Consider the following 14,356-nt stretch of genomic DNA (forward strand, 5'->3'; position numbering starts at 1 on the left):
GTCTCCACCCCAAGGTTCAGTACAGGGCCTGGCACACAGGAAGCGTTTAGCAAATACCATTGTTTATGAGAAGGGGCACGGCCTACTTGTGCAGTCCGTTCTGGCCGCATGCGCACTAAGAGGATGGGCCAAAGAACCCCCAGCGCATGCGCATCGGCGCTCCGGCCTCCCTGGTGTACGGGGAGGTTTGCGCGGGCGCGTCGCCCCGCCCAACGAGTTCCACGCATGCGCGTTACCGCGCCGGCCTCCCGGGAGTTCTCCCCAGGCGAAAGGGCTGCTCTGCGCATGCGCGTTACCGCGCCGGCCGGCCTCCCGAAGGTTCTTCCAAGGCGCGGCCCCGCTCCCCGCATGCGCATTACCGCGCCGGCCTCAGTGTACAGGGAGCTTCGCGCAGGCGCGTCGCGGAACGCCCCCTCCCACCCGCACCCCGGGCTCCACGCAGGCGCACTCCCGCGCCGGCCGGCGTCGGGTGGGGGGGGCTCCCCCCCCCAGGTGCGGTGCCCGACCCGCATGCGCAGTGGCTCGTCCGCGCCTCGTGTGGCGCGCGTGCGCGAGGGCGGGACGGTTGACGCCTGGAGGCTGGTAGCCCAGGTGGCCTCCTCGCCTCGCCCGCCAGGTAAACGTCACCGTGGGCTCCCCGACAAGTCGATAATTAATTAATCATCGTATTTCTTAAGCGTTTCCAAGGAGCCAACTTTTGCCCTCGACGCCGGACTAGTGCCAATGATAATGACTCTGTGCCAAGCCCTGTTCTAAGCGCTGGGGAAAGGACACGAGGTCATCAGGTCCCCCCTCGTGGGGCTCCCCGGGCTTCCTCCCCATTTTCGAGATGAGGGACCCGAGGCAAGGAGGAGGGAAGTGACCCTTCCGAGGTCACACGGCCCACCAGCCCATCCAGTTGGCCCCATTTGGCAGACGAGGTCATCGAGGGACAGAGAAGGGGGCTGGCCCAAGGTCACGTGCAGAAAAGAGGTGGAGGGAGGATTAGAACCCAGGTCTCTCCGACTCCCTGTCCCACGTGGACTCCCTTATGTAGGTAGCTTTCATCAATGGGACGTGCATTTATTTATTTGAGTGGCTCTGGAAATGATGATAACGTTGGGATCGGTTAAGCGCTTACTCCGGGCAGAGCACTGTTCCAAGCGCTGGGGTAGATAATAATAATGTTGGTATTTGTTAAGCGCTTACTCTGGGCAGAGCACTGTTCTAAGCGCTGGGGTCGATACGGGGTCATCAGGTTGTCCACGTGAGGCTCACAGTCTTCATCCCCCTTTTACAGATGAGATCGCTGAGGCCCAGAGAAGTGAAGTGACTCGCCCACAGTCACACAGCTGACAGGTGGCGGAGCCGGGATTCGAACCCATCACCTCCGACTCCTAAACCCAGGCTCTTTCCACGGAGCCACGCTGCTTCTCCTCACATATGCCTCCCCCCGTAGAGTAGAGGCTCTCTGTGGGCAGGGGTGGGTCACACGTCACACGGCAGTGCGGCCTAGTGGAAAGACCCCCCAGGCCCGGCAGCCAAGAGGACCTGGGTTCCAATTCCGGCCCCGTCGCCTGTCTGCCACGTGACCTTGAGCAAGTCACTTCACCTTTCTGCACCTCAGTTTCCTCATCGATAAAATGGGGATTCAATATAATAATAATAATGGTATTTGTTAAGCGTTTACTATGTGCAAAGCGCTGTTCTAAGCACTTGGGGGATACAAGGCGATCAGGTTGTCCCACGTGGGACTCACGGTCTTAATCCCCATTTTACAGATGAGGGAACTGAGGCACAGAAAATAATAATACTAATTTTGGTATTTGTTAAGCGCTTACTATATGCACAGCACTGTTCTAAGCCCTGGGGTGGACACAGGGTAATCGGATCGCCCCACATGGGGCTCGCATTTTTTTAATCCCCGGTTTTACAGATGAGGTAACTGAGGCCCAGAGAAGTGAAGCGACTGACCCGCAGTCACCCAGCTGACAAGCGGCAGAGCCGGGAGTCGAACCCGTGACCTCTGACTCCCAAGCCCGGGCTCTTTCCACTGAGCCACGCTGCTTCTCAAAATGGGCAGGGAACGGGTCTGCGAATTCCGTTGTATCGTCCTCTCCTAAGCACTTTGTACAGTGCTCCGCACATAGTGAACCCTCAGTAAATATCTCATCCCACTCGGGGCCGACCCCGGCCCACGTCCCGCAACGCCCTCCCTCCTCAGATCCCCCAGACGATGACTCTCCCTCCCTTCAAGCAGCGTGGCTCGGCGGAAAGAGCCCGGGCTTCGGAGTCAGAGGTCACGGGTTCGAGTCCCCGCTCTGCCGCTTGGGAGCTGTGTGACTGTGGGCCAGTCGCTTCACTTCTCTGGGCCTCAGTTACCTCATCTGTAAAATGGGGATTCACCGTGAGCCTCACGTGGGACGACCCGATGACCCTGTATCTCCCCCAGCGCTTAGAACGGCGCTCTGCACAGAGTAAGCGCTTAACAAATACCAACATTATTATTATTATTATTATTATGGAAGGCCCGTCTCCTCCCAGAGGCCTTCCCTGACCGCGCCCTCCTCTTCTCCCGCTCCCTTCTGCGTCGCCCCACCTCGGTCCCTTTCTTCATCCCTCCCTCCCGGCCCCGCACCCCTTAGGTCCACATCTGATTTTTATCAGTGTCCGTCACCTCCTCTAGGCTTTAAACCCGTTATGGGCAGGGAATGTGTCCGTTATAGTCATTCATTCGTGGCCTAGTGGCTGGAGCCCGGGCCCGGGAGTCAGAGGTCGTGGGTTCGAATCCCGGCTCCACCCCTCGGCTGCTGGGTGACCCTTGGGCAAGTCACGTCGCTTCTCTGGGCCTCGGTTCCCTCATCTGGAAAATGGGGATGAAGGCCGTGAGCTCCAGGTGGGACAAACCGATGACCTTGTATCTCCCCCAGCGCTTAGAACGGTGCTCGGCACATGGCGCTTAACCAATACCATCATTTATTGATGATTTTCATTACCTACTGTGTACACGGCGCTACACCGAGCGCTTGGGAGAGTACGATAGAGCGAGTGCTTTGCGCACAGTAAGCGCTCAGTAATAATGATTGTGGCATTTGTTCAGCGCTTACTACCTGCCCGGCACCGTTCCAAGCACCGGGGTGGTTACGAGCAAATGGGTCGGACACCGTCCCCGTCCCACGTGGGGCGCATTTTACAGTTCCTCGGACTCCCAAGCCCGGGCCCTTTCCACTAAGTCACGCTGCTTCTCTAAGTGCTCAATAAGTAAGTGCTCGATCAACACGCTTGACCGACCCGATATCGATCGATCGATTTCCAGCCCTCGAGAACGGCCTCCCCCCGAACAGCGAGCGGATCGCCGGGCCCGGAAAGGCATCCGCGACCGAGGCCGCTTCCACCCCGTCCGGCCCGGGAGTCCGGGCGGGTGGACCCCCGACCGCCGCCTTGAGGACCCTCCCCCGGGGATCTGTTTCGGGGGACCCCGCCCGCGGCGGCCCCATGCCCGAGAAGCGGGTGACCCGCTGGTACTTCGGAGGCGTCGCGGCCTGCGGGGCCGCCTGCGTCACCCACCCCCTGGACCTGCTCAAGGTGAGGGCCACCGGCCGGGCCCGGGCGGTGGTCGCGGGCCGGACCTTGGGGGGCCCGGGAGTGAGCCGCGCCAACCGGGGTCGCCGGGGGGGACCCGCCCCTCCTCTCGCCCCCCCCCCCCCCACCCCGGTAACGTCAATCACGATTTCTTCTCATCGCGAGCCGTCGAGTCGTTTCCGACTCGCGGGGGGTCTCTTTTATTCGTTTTACTTAACCAATGGCCCGAAAAGACGACCGCTTAGCGAATGGGGTGACGGGCTCCGGCCCCATCCCCCTACTGCGTTCCCGGGGATCAGGGCGGGCCCGGCTCCCGTCCAGCGGAGCCGGCGTGGCCTGTCGCCCCGGCCAGGTCCATCTTCAGACGCAGCAGAAGGCCCGGCTGGGCTTTGCCAGCATGGCGGTCAGAGTGGTCAGCAACGACGGCTTCCTGGCGCTCTACTGCGGCCTCTCCGCCTCCGTCTGCCGCCAGGTAGGTGCCCGGCGGGCACGGGGGACCGGTCGACCGGGTATCCCTCCCCTCCTCCATTCAGTCGTATTTATCGAGCGCTTACGGGGTGCAGAGCGCCGGACTCCGCGCTCGGGAGAGGACGACACAACAACAGAGGGACGCACTCCCTGCCCACCACGAGCTGGCGGTCCAGAGGGGGAGACGGACGTGAATAAAACGAAAGAGAGAGCGGATACGGACATAAGGGACACCCCGATCGATTGTTTGATTTCCGCCTCCCGCCCTAGACCATAAGGGGACGCGGGGACCGGGTCCAACCCGATTCGCTTGGACCCACCCCAGCGCTGGCACAGAGTAAACGCTTAACCAACTCCGCAATTATCACTATGAGCGGTGTGGGGGCTGGGAGCGGGGGGAGACGATAAAAGGGAGCGAGTCGGGGCGACGCAGACGGGAGAGGGAGAAGAGGAAGGGGGGGGGGGGGCGCAGTCAGGGAAGGCCTCGTGGAGGAGACGGGCTGGTCCCCCTCCGGTTCGACCCTGCCAGAAAGAGCCCAGGGCGGGGCCCCCGGGGACCGGATCTCTATTCCCGGCTCCTCCGCTTGCTGCTGCGGGACCTTGGGCAGGTCACCTCCCTTGCAGCGGGGCGTAGTGGCTAGAGGCCGGGCCCGGGCGTCAGGAGGTCGTGGGTTCTAATCCCGGCTCCGCCGCTGGCCTGCTGGGTGACCCCGGGCAAGTCGCTTCGCTTCTCTGGGCCTCAGCTCCCTCATCTGCCAAATGGGTGGAGGAGACGGCGAGCCCCACGGGGGCCGGGGACCGTGTCCGACCCCATCTGCTCGTACCCACCCCAGCGCCTAGCACGGTGCCTGGCACACGATAAGCGCTTAGCAAATACCGTCGTGATCATTACTGTTGGCTTCCCCACCGAATGGGGATTCGACGCCCATCCTCCAGCTCAGACCGGGAGTCCCACGTGGGACCCGATTAACCTGTGGCCGCCCCAGCGCTCGGTACCGCGCCCGGCACCTAGTAAGCGCTCCACAGATACGTCGTTGCTGTTATCCCTTATTAAGCTGACCTACTCCCTGACCCGTTTCGCCATCTACGACACGGCGAAAGATTACGTGACCGGGGGCCAGACGAGGCCCCTTCCCTTCTACCAGAAGGTGTTGCTGGCGGCGGTGGGAGGTGAGTGGGGCCGGGGATCGGGGGGAGGAACGGCGGGGGCGGGCGGGGAGGGGGTCCCGGCGGATTCGAGGCGGGCTGGGGGCTACACCCCGAGCTGAGTGGTCCGCGGGGCGGAGGCCGACGTGGGCTCTAACCCTGGCTCTGCCCCTTGTGACCTTGGGCCAGTCACTCCACCTCCCCGGGCCTCGGTTCCCTCATCTGGCAAATGGGGATGAAGACTGTCTCCATCCGTTGCCGAATTGTCCATTCCAAGCGCCTAGTCCAGTGCTCAGCACATCGTCAGCGCTCGGTAAATACTATTGAATGAACGAATGGCTGGGAGCCCCCACGGGGGAGAGTGACCGTGTCCCCGACCCGATCGTCTCGTATCTACCGCGGAGCTCGGACAGCGCCTGGCACGTAGTAGGCGCTTAACAAACACCATAATGGTAACGATACCGTAATAAGAATCATTATTATTATTCTATTGAGTTTGGGGCAGAATTACTGACGCTGGCCCGTTTTCCCGGCTGCAGGTTTCGCCGGCGGGTTTGTGGGGAGCCCAGCAGAGATGGTAAATGTAAGGTCAGCCCCTCCTTTGCCCTCCCGTCCGTCCCTCTTTTGAGGGGATCCTCCCGTCTCCGTTTTCTCCCCCGAACCGCTGCCAGGTTCCGCTCCCTCGCTTGGGCAGGGCCCCTCCTCTGACTGGCGCCGATCGGATCGGGCCCGATCCGATCGGCTCTGATCGACGCCGGTCCGGTCGGCTCCGATCTGATCGACTCTGGTCTGATTGGCAGGATGCAGAATGATGTGAAGCTGCCCCTGCATCTAAGAAGGAAGTAAGTGCCCCTGGGACTCCCCTCTCCCCCGACTAAGCCCTCTTCCCTTCCCCTGTAATAATAAGAATGATAATAATGATGATGATGGTAACTGTTAAGCGCTTACTATGTGCCGAGCACTGTTCCAAGCGCTGGGGGAGATACAGCGTCATCAGGTTGTCCCACGTGGGGCTCACGGTCTTAATCCCCATTTTACAGGTGAGGGAACTGAGGCGCAGAGAAGTGACGTGACCCACCCAGAGTCACCCAGTTGAGAAGCGGCGGAGGCAGGATTAGAACCCATGACCTCGGACTCCCAAGCCCGGGCTCTTGCCACTGTATCGTGGCTTAGAAGGCTGGAGCCCGAGCCTGGGAGGCCGAAGGTTCTCGACCCGGCTCTGTCTCTTGGGTGACCTTGGGCAAGTCATTTCCCTTCCTCTGGGCCTCAGTTCCCTCCTCTGGAAAATGGGGACGAAGACCCGTGAGCCCCACGTGGGACAGGGACCGTGTCCAGGTTCGTTGGAGGCAGGGATTGTTCTGTTGTCCTCTCCCAAGCACTTAGGACAGTGCTCCGCACACGGTAAGCGCTCAACAAATGTGATGGACTGACTGACAAACCGATTCGCTTGGATCTGCCCCGGCGCGTAGAGCAGTGCCTGGCACATAGTAAGCGCTTAACAGACGGCACGATTATTATTATTAGTAGTAGTAGTATATCTCCCCCAGTCAGTCAATGGTATTTATTGAGCCCTTACTGTGCGCAGAACACTGTACTGAGCGCTAGGGAGAGGACATCGTAACAGTAAGCAGGCACATTACCTGCCCACAACGAGCTCCCAGCACTTAGTTCGGTGCCTGGCACATCCCAAGCGCTTAGTTCAGTGACCCGCAAACAGTAGGCGCTCAATAAATGCCATCGATCGGCTGACGGGTACCGTAAGGGTGTTCCCACGGGGGCCGCCGAACTGTCAGCTCGTTGTGGGCAGCGAACGTGTCAGTTGATTGTTGTATTGGGCTCCCCCAAGCGCTTAGTACAGCGCTCCACGCACGGTAAGCGCTCAGTAAATAGGATCGAATGGATGGATGGATGGATGGATGGATGGATGGATGGATGGATGGATGGATGGATGGATGGATGGATGAATGAATGAATCCGTCCCCTGGCAGCTTGTGCTGTAGGGAGACAGAATGTCCACCAGGGGGCAGCACTGCCCCGAGGAAAGACCGGTCTCGGAACATTATTATTATTGTTATTATTATTATTATTAATGATAGTATTTATTAAGAGCTTACCACGTGCCAAGCACTGTTCTAAGCGCTGGGTTAGATCCAAGCTCATCAGGTTGTCCCACGTGGGGCTCACTGTCTTCATCCCCATTTTCCAGATGAGGTCACACTGAGGCCCAGAGAAGTGGCGGAGCCGGGATTAGAACCCACGACTCCCAAGCCCGGGCGCTTGCCACGAAGCCACGCTGTTTCTCCAAGGGCTTAATAGATACCGTAACCGGGGAAGCATCGCGGCCTAGCGGGTAGAGCCCGGGCCTGGCCATCGGAAGGACCCGGGTTCTCACCCCGGCCCCGCCGCTCGTCCGCCGCGTGACCTTGAGCCAGTCGCTTCCCTTCCTCTGGGCCTCAGTTCCCCCATCTGGAAAATGGGGATACGCGACCGGGAGCCCCACGTGCGCCCGACCCGATTTGCTTGTGTCCACCCCGGCGCTTAGCACGGTGCCCGGCTTACAGTAAGCGCTTAATAAATGCCACTATTATTATTATTATCATAACCGTGATGACCATAACCCTATTCTCACCCCGACCCAGGAGTCAGACCGTCTGACCCCTCCCTTCCTGTCCCTTCCAGTTACGCCCACGCCCTCCACGGATTAAGCCGGATCATCCGTGAAGGTGAGACACCCCCCGACCCCCGGTGAGACATCTTATCCTTCCTCCCGGCGAAGGCTGACTTTAAATTCCTAGGAAGCACCGGTGGAAAGGCCCCCCGGGCCTGGGAGTCAGAGGACCCGGGTTCTAATCCCACCTCTGCCACTTGCCCGCTGGCTGACCTTAGCCGAGCCGCTTCCCTTCCCTCGGCCTCGGTTTCCTCACCTGAAGCGGCGCGGCTCGGTGGAAAGAGCCCGGGCTTCGGAGTCAGAGGTCACGGGTTCGACTCCCGGCTCTGCCGCTCGTCGGCCGGGTGACCGGGGGCGAGTCGCTTCGCTTCTCTGGGCCTCGGTGACCTCATCTGGAAAATGGGGATGAACCGTGAGCCTCGCGCGGGACCCCCCCCCCCCCCGATGACCCCGTATCTCCCCCAGCGCTTAGAACGGTGCTCGGCACATAGTAAGCGCTTAACGGATACCAATATTATTATTAAAAATGGCGGGGACGGTCAATATCTGTTCTCCCTCCTACCTGGCCTTTTTGGGGGGGGGGGGGGGCGGTTGGTATTTGTTAGGCGTTTACTACGTGCCAAGCACTGTAGTAAGTGCCGGGGGAGATACAAGATAAATCAGGTTGGACGCAGCCCTTGGCCCACACAGGGCTCACGGTCTTATATTTGGTCGTATATATTGAGCGCTTACCGTGTGCAGAGCACTGTACTAAGCCCTTGCAGATGAGCGCTTTACATTTACAGTTTACAGATGAGGGAACTGAGGCCCAGAGAATAATTATTACTATCGATACTAGTAATAATACCCGAGGCCCGGAGAAGGTGAGCGACTCAGCCACGGTCACACAGCAGACGGGCCTGGGCCTCAGTTCCCTCCTCTGTACAGTGGGGATGAAGACTGTGAGCCTTCCGAGGGACCCGGACCGTGTCCAACCTGATTATCCCGTATCTCCCCCGGCGCTTAATACAGTGCCTGCCACCGGGAAGCAGCGTGGCTTAGTGGAAGAGAGCCCGGGCTTGGGAGGCAGAGGTCATGAGTTCGAATCCCAGCTCTGCCACTTGTCAGCTGTGTGACTGGGGGCAAACGCCACAGTTATTATTAGCAACCACTTAGGCTGCCCCGACGTGTAGCCAGCGAGACGTTTTGGCCGGAGGCGCTGGGCACGGAGGAGGGGCGGGGGCGACCAGCCGGGCCCTCGGCCTCGAGGACGGAAGCGGAGGTTGCCGGGCGGAGGACCCGCGGCGACCCTCCCGCTGGGGGGGGGGGGGATGGCGCTCAGGACAGCGCCTGGCACATAGTAAGCGCTTAACAAATCCCATCGTTCTCCCCGTCCGCTCCTGTCCGGCAGAGGGATTTAAGAAGTTGTACTCGGGAGCCACGTTGGCATCAAGTCGGGGGGCTCTGGTGACGGTGGGTCAGGTAGGTGCCCCCCACCCGCCCCCTCCCTCCCGGCCCCGGGGAGGAGACCCCTCAGCCTGCCGATCGGCGGGATTTAGTGAGCGCCTAACTGTGTGCAGAGCGCTGTGCTAAGCGTTCGGAAAGTACAGTTCGGCGGTAGAGACGGTCGCTGCCCACGTCGGGCTCACGGTCCGGCAGCGCGTCGTGGGCAGGGAACTTGTCTGCCCGCTCTGTTTTGTCAAGGCCTCTACGCCAGTGCTCCACCCGGTAAGCGCTCAAGAAATAGCAGCGACGGATTGATTTCTGCCTCCCCCTCTAGACCGTAAGCCCTTTATGGAGGGCGGAGGGTGGGCGATCCCGCCTCCCCGCTCTTCTGTACCGTATCCTCGTCTCTGGGCCTCAGTTCCCTCATCCGTAAAAGGGGGATGGAGACGGTGAGCCAACCCCACCTGCCTGGATCCCCCCCCCCCCCCCAGCGCTTAGTACAGTGCCTGGCACACAGTAAGCGCTTAACAGATCCCGCCACTATTATGACGGTACGACGGAGTCGGCAGTCCCTTCGATATCCGGCCCTTAACCCCACCGCCCCCAGGGACGTATTTTTAAAAATGACTTAGCGTCCGTTATTTATTCACGCGCACGTCCGTCTCCCCCTCTGGACGGTCAGCTCTTTCCGGGCGGGGACGGCGTCCGCCGATTCCCCTCTGTTGGACTCTCCCAACCGCTGAGTACAGTGCCCTGCCCGGAGCGAGCGCCCCGGGAATGCAATCCCGACGGACGGAGAGACCGATTCCCCCGCCCCACGGGGAGCTGACAGTCTAGACGGGAGACAGACAGCGAGATAAATGGGTTGCAGACGTGGGCGTAAGCACCGTGGCCCCTAAACGTCGTCGTCATCGCCGGGGCCGGTAGACGGAGGAGCTCGAGGGAAGGAGATGTGGGAGGGCTCGGGGTCACTGACAGACTTCCCTCGCCCTCCGTCTCTCTCCCTCCCCTTCTTCTCTCTGTCTGTCTCTTTCCCCCAACACGCACACCCGCCCGCCCGCCCCGTCCCTCCTCTCTCCGCAGGCATCCGGCTACGACCAGGCCAAACAGTTAGTGTTGGCCACGGGATTCCTCTCCGACAACATCGTCACCCACTTTGTGGCCAGCTCCGTTGCCGTAGGTGGTCTCTTAATGGCTTTTAGGGCGTTGGGTAGACGCCCGCCCTGTGCCGGGCTCTGTACTACGCCCGTCCGAGCCCCCTTCTCTCACGTGGGGCTCACGCTGTCCATCCCCGTTTTGCAGATGAGGTCGCCGAGGCCCGGAGGAGTGAGGTGACTTGCCCGGGGTCACCCGGCAGACGAGGGGCGGCGCCGGGATGAGGACCCAGGTCCCCCTGGCCCCCGGCCACCCCGCTTCTCTTAATAATCATAACGTCGGTGTCTGTTAAGCGCTTACTAGGTGCCGAGCACCGTTCTGAGCGCCGGGGGAGATACGGGGTCATCGGGTCCCATGCGGGGCTCACGGTCTTAATCCCCATTTTCCAGCTGAGGTCACTGAGGCACAGAGAAGTTAAGTGACTCGCCCAAAGTCACGCAGCTGACGAGCGGCGGAGCCGGGATTAGAACCCGTGACCTCTGACTCCGAAGCCCGGGCTCTTCCCGCTGAGCCCCGCTGCTGCTTCTCCTCCGCCGCTAACGCGGCCGGACTCCCCCGGGTGCCTCTGTGCTCGGCGTCCGTTATGCCGTCCTCTCCCGAGCGCTTAGTCCAGCGCGCGGCACACAGTGAGCGCTCGATAAATGCCGCCGACCGGGGACCGTTAGGATGACCTGCGGCTCCCAGAAGCCCTCGCACCGGGCTTCTGCCGATTTACGCAGGGGCCCCCGAGAGGAGATGGTTCCCGGGGGAGGGAAGGGGCTCCTCTCCCCCCCGTAACCTCCCGGTCCTCTCCCTCCGCAGGGCGTCTGCACCACCTTCTTATGCCAACCCATAGACGTGGTCAAGACTCGCCTGATGAACTCGCGCGACTACGAGGTGAGCGGCCTCTCGCCAACCCTCGGGGAAGGCCGGGGCCGCCCCCGGGGCCGCCGGTTCCCTCCCCGTCTCCTTCCGGAAACGAGGCCCGGCGGATAGAGCCGCGGACCTGGGAGTCCGAGGACCCGGGTTCTCACCCCGGCCCCGCCCCGCGTCTGCCGCCTGACCTCGGGCGACCCGCTTCGCTTCCCCGGGCCTCAGTTCCCTCCCCTGCAAAATGGGGACGCGGACCCTGAGCCCCGGGCCCGACCCGATTGGCTCGGTCCTACCCCAGCGCCCAGTACGGTCCCTGGCCCGCGGAGAGCGCTCAACCCATACCTTAAAACGAGCAAAAAAAGAGACGCCATTCATTCATTCGGTCGGATTTATTGAGCGCTTACCGAGTGCAGAGCCCTGTACCGAGCGCCCGGGAAAGTACCGCGCAACAAGAACCGGGGTCGATCCCTGAGGCGGCGAGCTCGATCGGTTGAAGGAAGAGTTCGTCTCGTGTTTCAGGGGGTCCTTCACTGTGCGATGGAGACGGCAAAACTCGGACCGCTGGCCTTCTACAAGGTAACGGTCTCCCCGTGGGGGTCCCAGCCTGCCCCCCCGCCGAAGACGGAGCCCGGGCTAGGATGGATGGGAGAATCCTGGCCCGGTTCCCTCCCCGGCGTCGCCTTTCCCAGCGCTTAGTACCGCGCTCCGCGCCCGGTTCGTAGTTAGCGCTTGACGGATACCCTAACGATCGAATGTTATTCCTACCGTTACCGGTACCGTCGCTTCTGTTCGCCTAATTACGGTATCCGCTGGGCGCCTCTTACGTGCCGAGCGCCGTCCTGAGACTGAAGGCGATCGGGTTGTCCCGCGTGGGGCTCGGGGTTTCAATCCCCGTTTTCCCGATGAGGCCCAGAGAGGGTGAAGCGGCTCGCCCCGGGTCACGCAGCGGACGAGTGGAGGAGCCGGGATTAGAACCCACGTCTTCCGACTCCCAGGCCCGGGATCTGGCCGCTGAAGCCGCGCCGGCTTCTCAGCGATCCCATCACCGCTGCTGTCCCTCCTCGTCCGGGTCGTGCCCTTCCGTCCCGGCGAGGTGGGCCGACCCGGGGTTCGGGAATCAATCGGATGGCGTAAGAGGGCCAAACGCCCGCGAGGACGGTGATAATAGCGATGATCAGTCAGTCATTCGGTCGGTCGTATTTATCGAGCGCCTACTGTGTGCAGGGCACCGTCCTCAGCGCCCGGGAAGCACAATTAGGCAACAGAGAGAGACGATCCCTACCCGACAACGGGCTCACGGTCTGGAAGCGGGGAGAGGGACGACGAAGCAATAATAACAATAATGCCGTGCTGATTATTAAGAAGTAGAATGGTAGCGACCGGCGAGGCGGCACCGCTGGATGATGGCCTGTCCAGGGTTGACCGTTTCTGATTCATCGGCGGTTGCACCGTCCGAACTATAATGGCCGCCCCCCTTACCGCTGCCGAGGGAGAGTCTGCCTCCCCCCGCGGGGTTTCCGGGCCCTTACTGGGCTCAGGGTAGACCTAGGTCATTCCCCAAGGTACCAAAACGGGGATCACACTTCCCCGCCCCCTCAGCCTCCGCCTCCCTGGCCTGCCCCGTCCTCGGCCCCTCCGTCCTCGCCTCGGCCCCGGTCTCCTGGGCCCCCCCCCCCCCCGTCCCCGTCTCCGCCGTCCTCACCTCAGCCTCGACCCCAGGCCCGTCACCGTCGCCATCGTCCTCGCCTCGGCCTCCCATCTCCGTTCCCGTCGTCCTCGGCTCGGCCTCCTCACCTCAGCCTCGGCCCCAGCCCCGTCCCCGTCGTCCCCGCCTCGGCCTCGGCCTCCCCATCGTCCTCATCTTCACCTCGGCCTCGCTCCCCCCCGCCCCCCCCCGTCTCGTTTCAGGGTTTATTCCCCGCCGCCATCCGTCTGATGCCCCAGACCGTCCTCACCTTCATCTTCCTAGAACAGCTGCGGAAAAATTTCGGGATCGTCGTGGCGAACGCACCGGAGGCCGGCGAAAACTGAGGGCTTTCCGCCTCCGAGGGTCCAAAGGGCCAGGACGGTGTTTTCCTTTCGGGCTAGCGCCGTTTTCTACGCCTGGGTCTTTGGGGGGTGGGAACGCGCCCGGCCCTGGGCCCCAGCGCGGCGCTTTGCCAACAACGAGAGGAGAAAAGCCACCTTGTCCGAGGATCCCTTTCTCCACCCCTCTCATTCCAGGCCCCGTCTCCCCCTAAAATCCCGAGGACCTCCTCTCCTCTGGGAGGTTGGCGTGAGCAGAGGGGAAAGGCTCCCCCGCACCGGCACGAGACGGCGAGATTCCCCCCGTCACCCTTCGGGAGCCGCGGAAGCTTCCCGAACCCCTCGCCGAGCGCCCTTTCAGAGACGCCCGGAAACGTTCCACGTATCCCAGAGCTTCCTGGGAGACCCTCTCCCCCCGTCGGCTGGGAATTGGCCGATTAAATCCCTCTGCTGCGTCTCTTCGACCCGTAAATCCGAGTTCTTTTCCAAGTCCAAGAGTGGCCGGGCGCTCGGAACGGCGCTCTGCACACGGTAGGAGCGGAAGAAACACCCCGGCGGGCGGGAGATGGCTCTCCGGGCCGGGATCGAGCCCGCGTCTTCCCCGTCGTGTTCTGGGAAAGCGGGATTCTGGAATGGCGGACGGTACTGGGCCTCTGGACTGAAAGCTCGCTGTGGGCAGGGAGCCGGGTCGGTTATTCCGTCCTCTCCCCGGCGCTCAGCACACTCAGCTCTGCGCACGGGGAACCGAAGCGACTCAAACACCGTTCTAAGCGCCGGGGAAGATACGGGTCGATTAGGTGGGACCCGATCCCTGATCCGCGGGGGACTCACGGAGAGGTTGAGTGACTTGCCCGAGGTCACACAGCCAGCACCTGGCAGAGCCGGAATTAGGACCCGGATCCTTTCCATCAGGCCGTGCTACTTGCCGCCCAGCGCTCGGAACGGTGCTCGACTTTATCGTCGTCATCATCATCGTCATTACTTGTCTGCCGAGCGACCTCGAGCAAGTCGCCTCTCTGCGCCTCAGTTCCCTCATCTGCAAAATGGGGCTTCAAT

General features: G+C 61.8%; 1 protein-coding gene across 3 annotated transcripts; it reads left to right on the top strand.

Annotated features, from left to right (window-relative positions):
- The first annotated feature begins 511 nt into the window (after positions 1 to 511).
- Positions 512 to 13,389, top strand: LOC107547415 (mitochondrial dicarboxylate carrier-like). Of its 3 annotated transcripts, XM_029057079.2 has the most exons (12): positions 534 to 616; positions 3,296 to 3,564; positions 3,914 to 4,033; positions 5,085 to 5,199; positions 5,715 to 5,763; positions 5,976 to 6,017; positions 7,855 to 7,898; positions 9,234 to 9,304; positions 10,352 to 10,444; positions 11,225 to 11,299; positions 11,795 to 11,851; positions 13,184 to 13,389. In XM_029057079.2, the coding sequence occupies exons 2-12, from the start codon at positions 3,475 to 3,477 to the stop codon at positions 13,304 to 13,306; spliced, it is 879 nt and encodes a 292-aa protein (XP_028912912.1). In that variant the 5' UTR covers positions 534 to 616; positions 3,296 to 3,474; the 3' UTR covers positions 13,307 to 13,389. The 3 variants fall into 3 exon arrangements, with proteins under 3 accessions (XP_028912913.1, XP_028912914.1, XP_028912912.1); XM_029057080.2 differs by lacking the exon at positions 11,795 to 11,851 and having other exon boundaries at positions 512 to 616; XM_029057081.2 differs by lacking the exon at positions 10,352 to 10,444 and having other exon boundaries at positions 512 to 616.
- Positions 13,390 to 14,356: the final 967 nt, after the last annotated feature.

This window comes from Ornithorhynchus anatinus, unplaced genomic scaffold (genome assembly GCF_004115215.2).
Source record: "Ornithorhynchus anatinus isolate Pmale09 unplaced genomic scaffold, mOrnAna1.pri.v4 scaffold_264_arrow_ctg1, whole genome shotgun sequence".
NCBI classification, from domain to species: domain Eukaryota; kingdom Metazoa; phylum Chordata; class Mammalia; order Monotremata; family Ornithorhynchidae; genus Ornithorhynchus; species Ornithorhynchus anatinus.

Bases quoted from the DNA above. Each gene is read 5' to 3' on its own strand.
- LOC107547415 (XM_029057079.2), top strand. From the start codon at position 3,475: ATGCCCGAGAAGCGGGTGACCCGCTGGTACTTCGGAGGCGTCGCGGCC. The intron at 9,305-10,351 runs GTAGGTGCCCCC...CTCTCTCCGCAG, and splicing joins CTCTGGTGACGGTGGGTCAG to GCATCCGGCTACGACCAGGC. The intron at 11,300-11,794 runs GTGAGCGGCCTC...CTCGTGTTTCAG, and splicing joins TGAACTCGCGCGACTACGAG to GGGGTCCTTCACTGTGCGAT.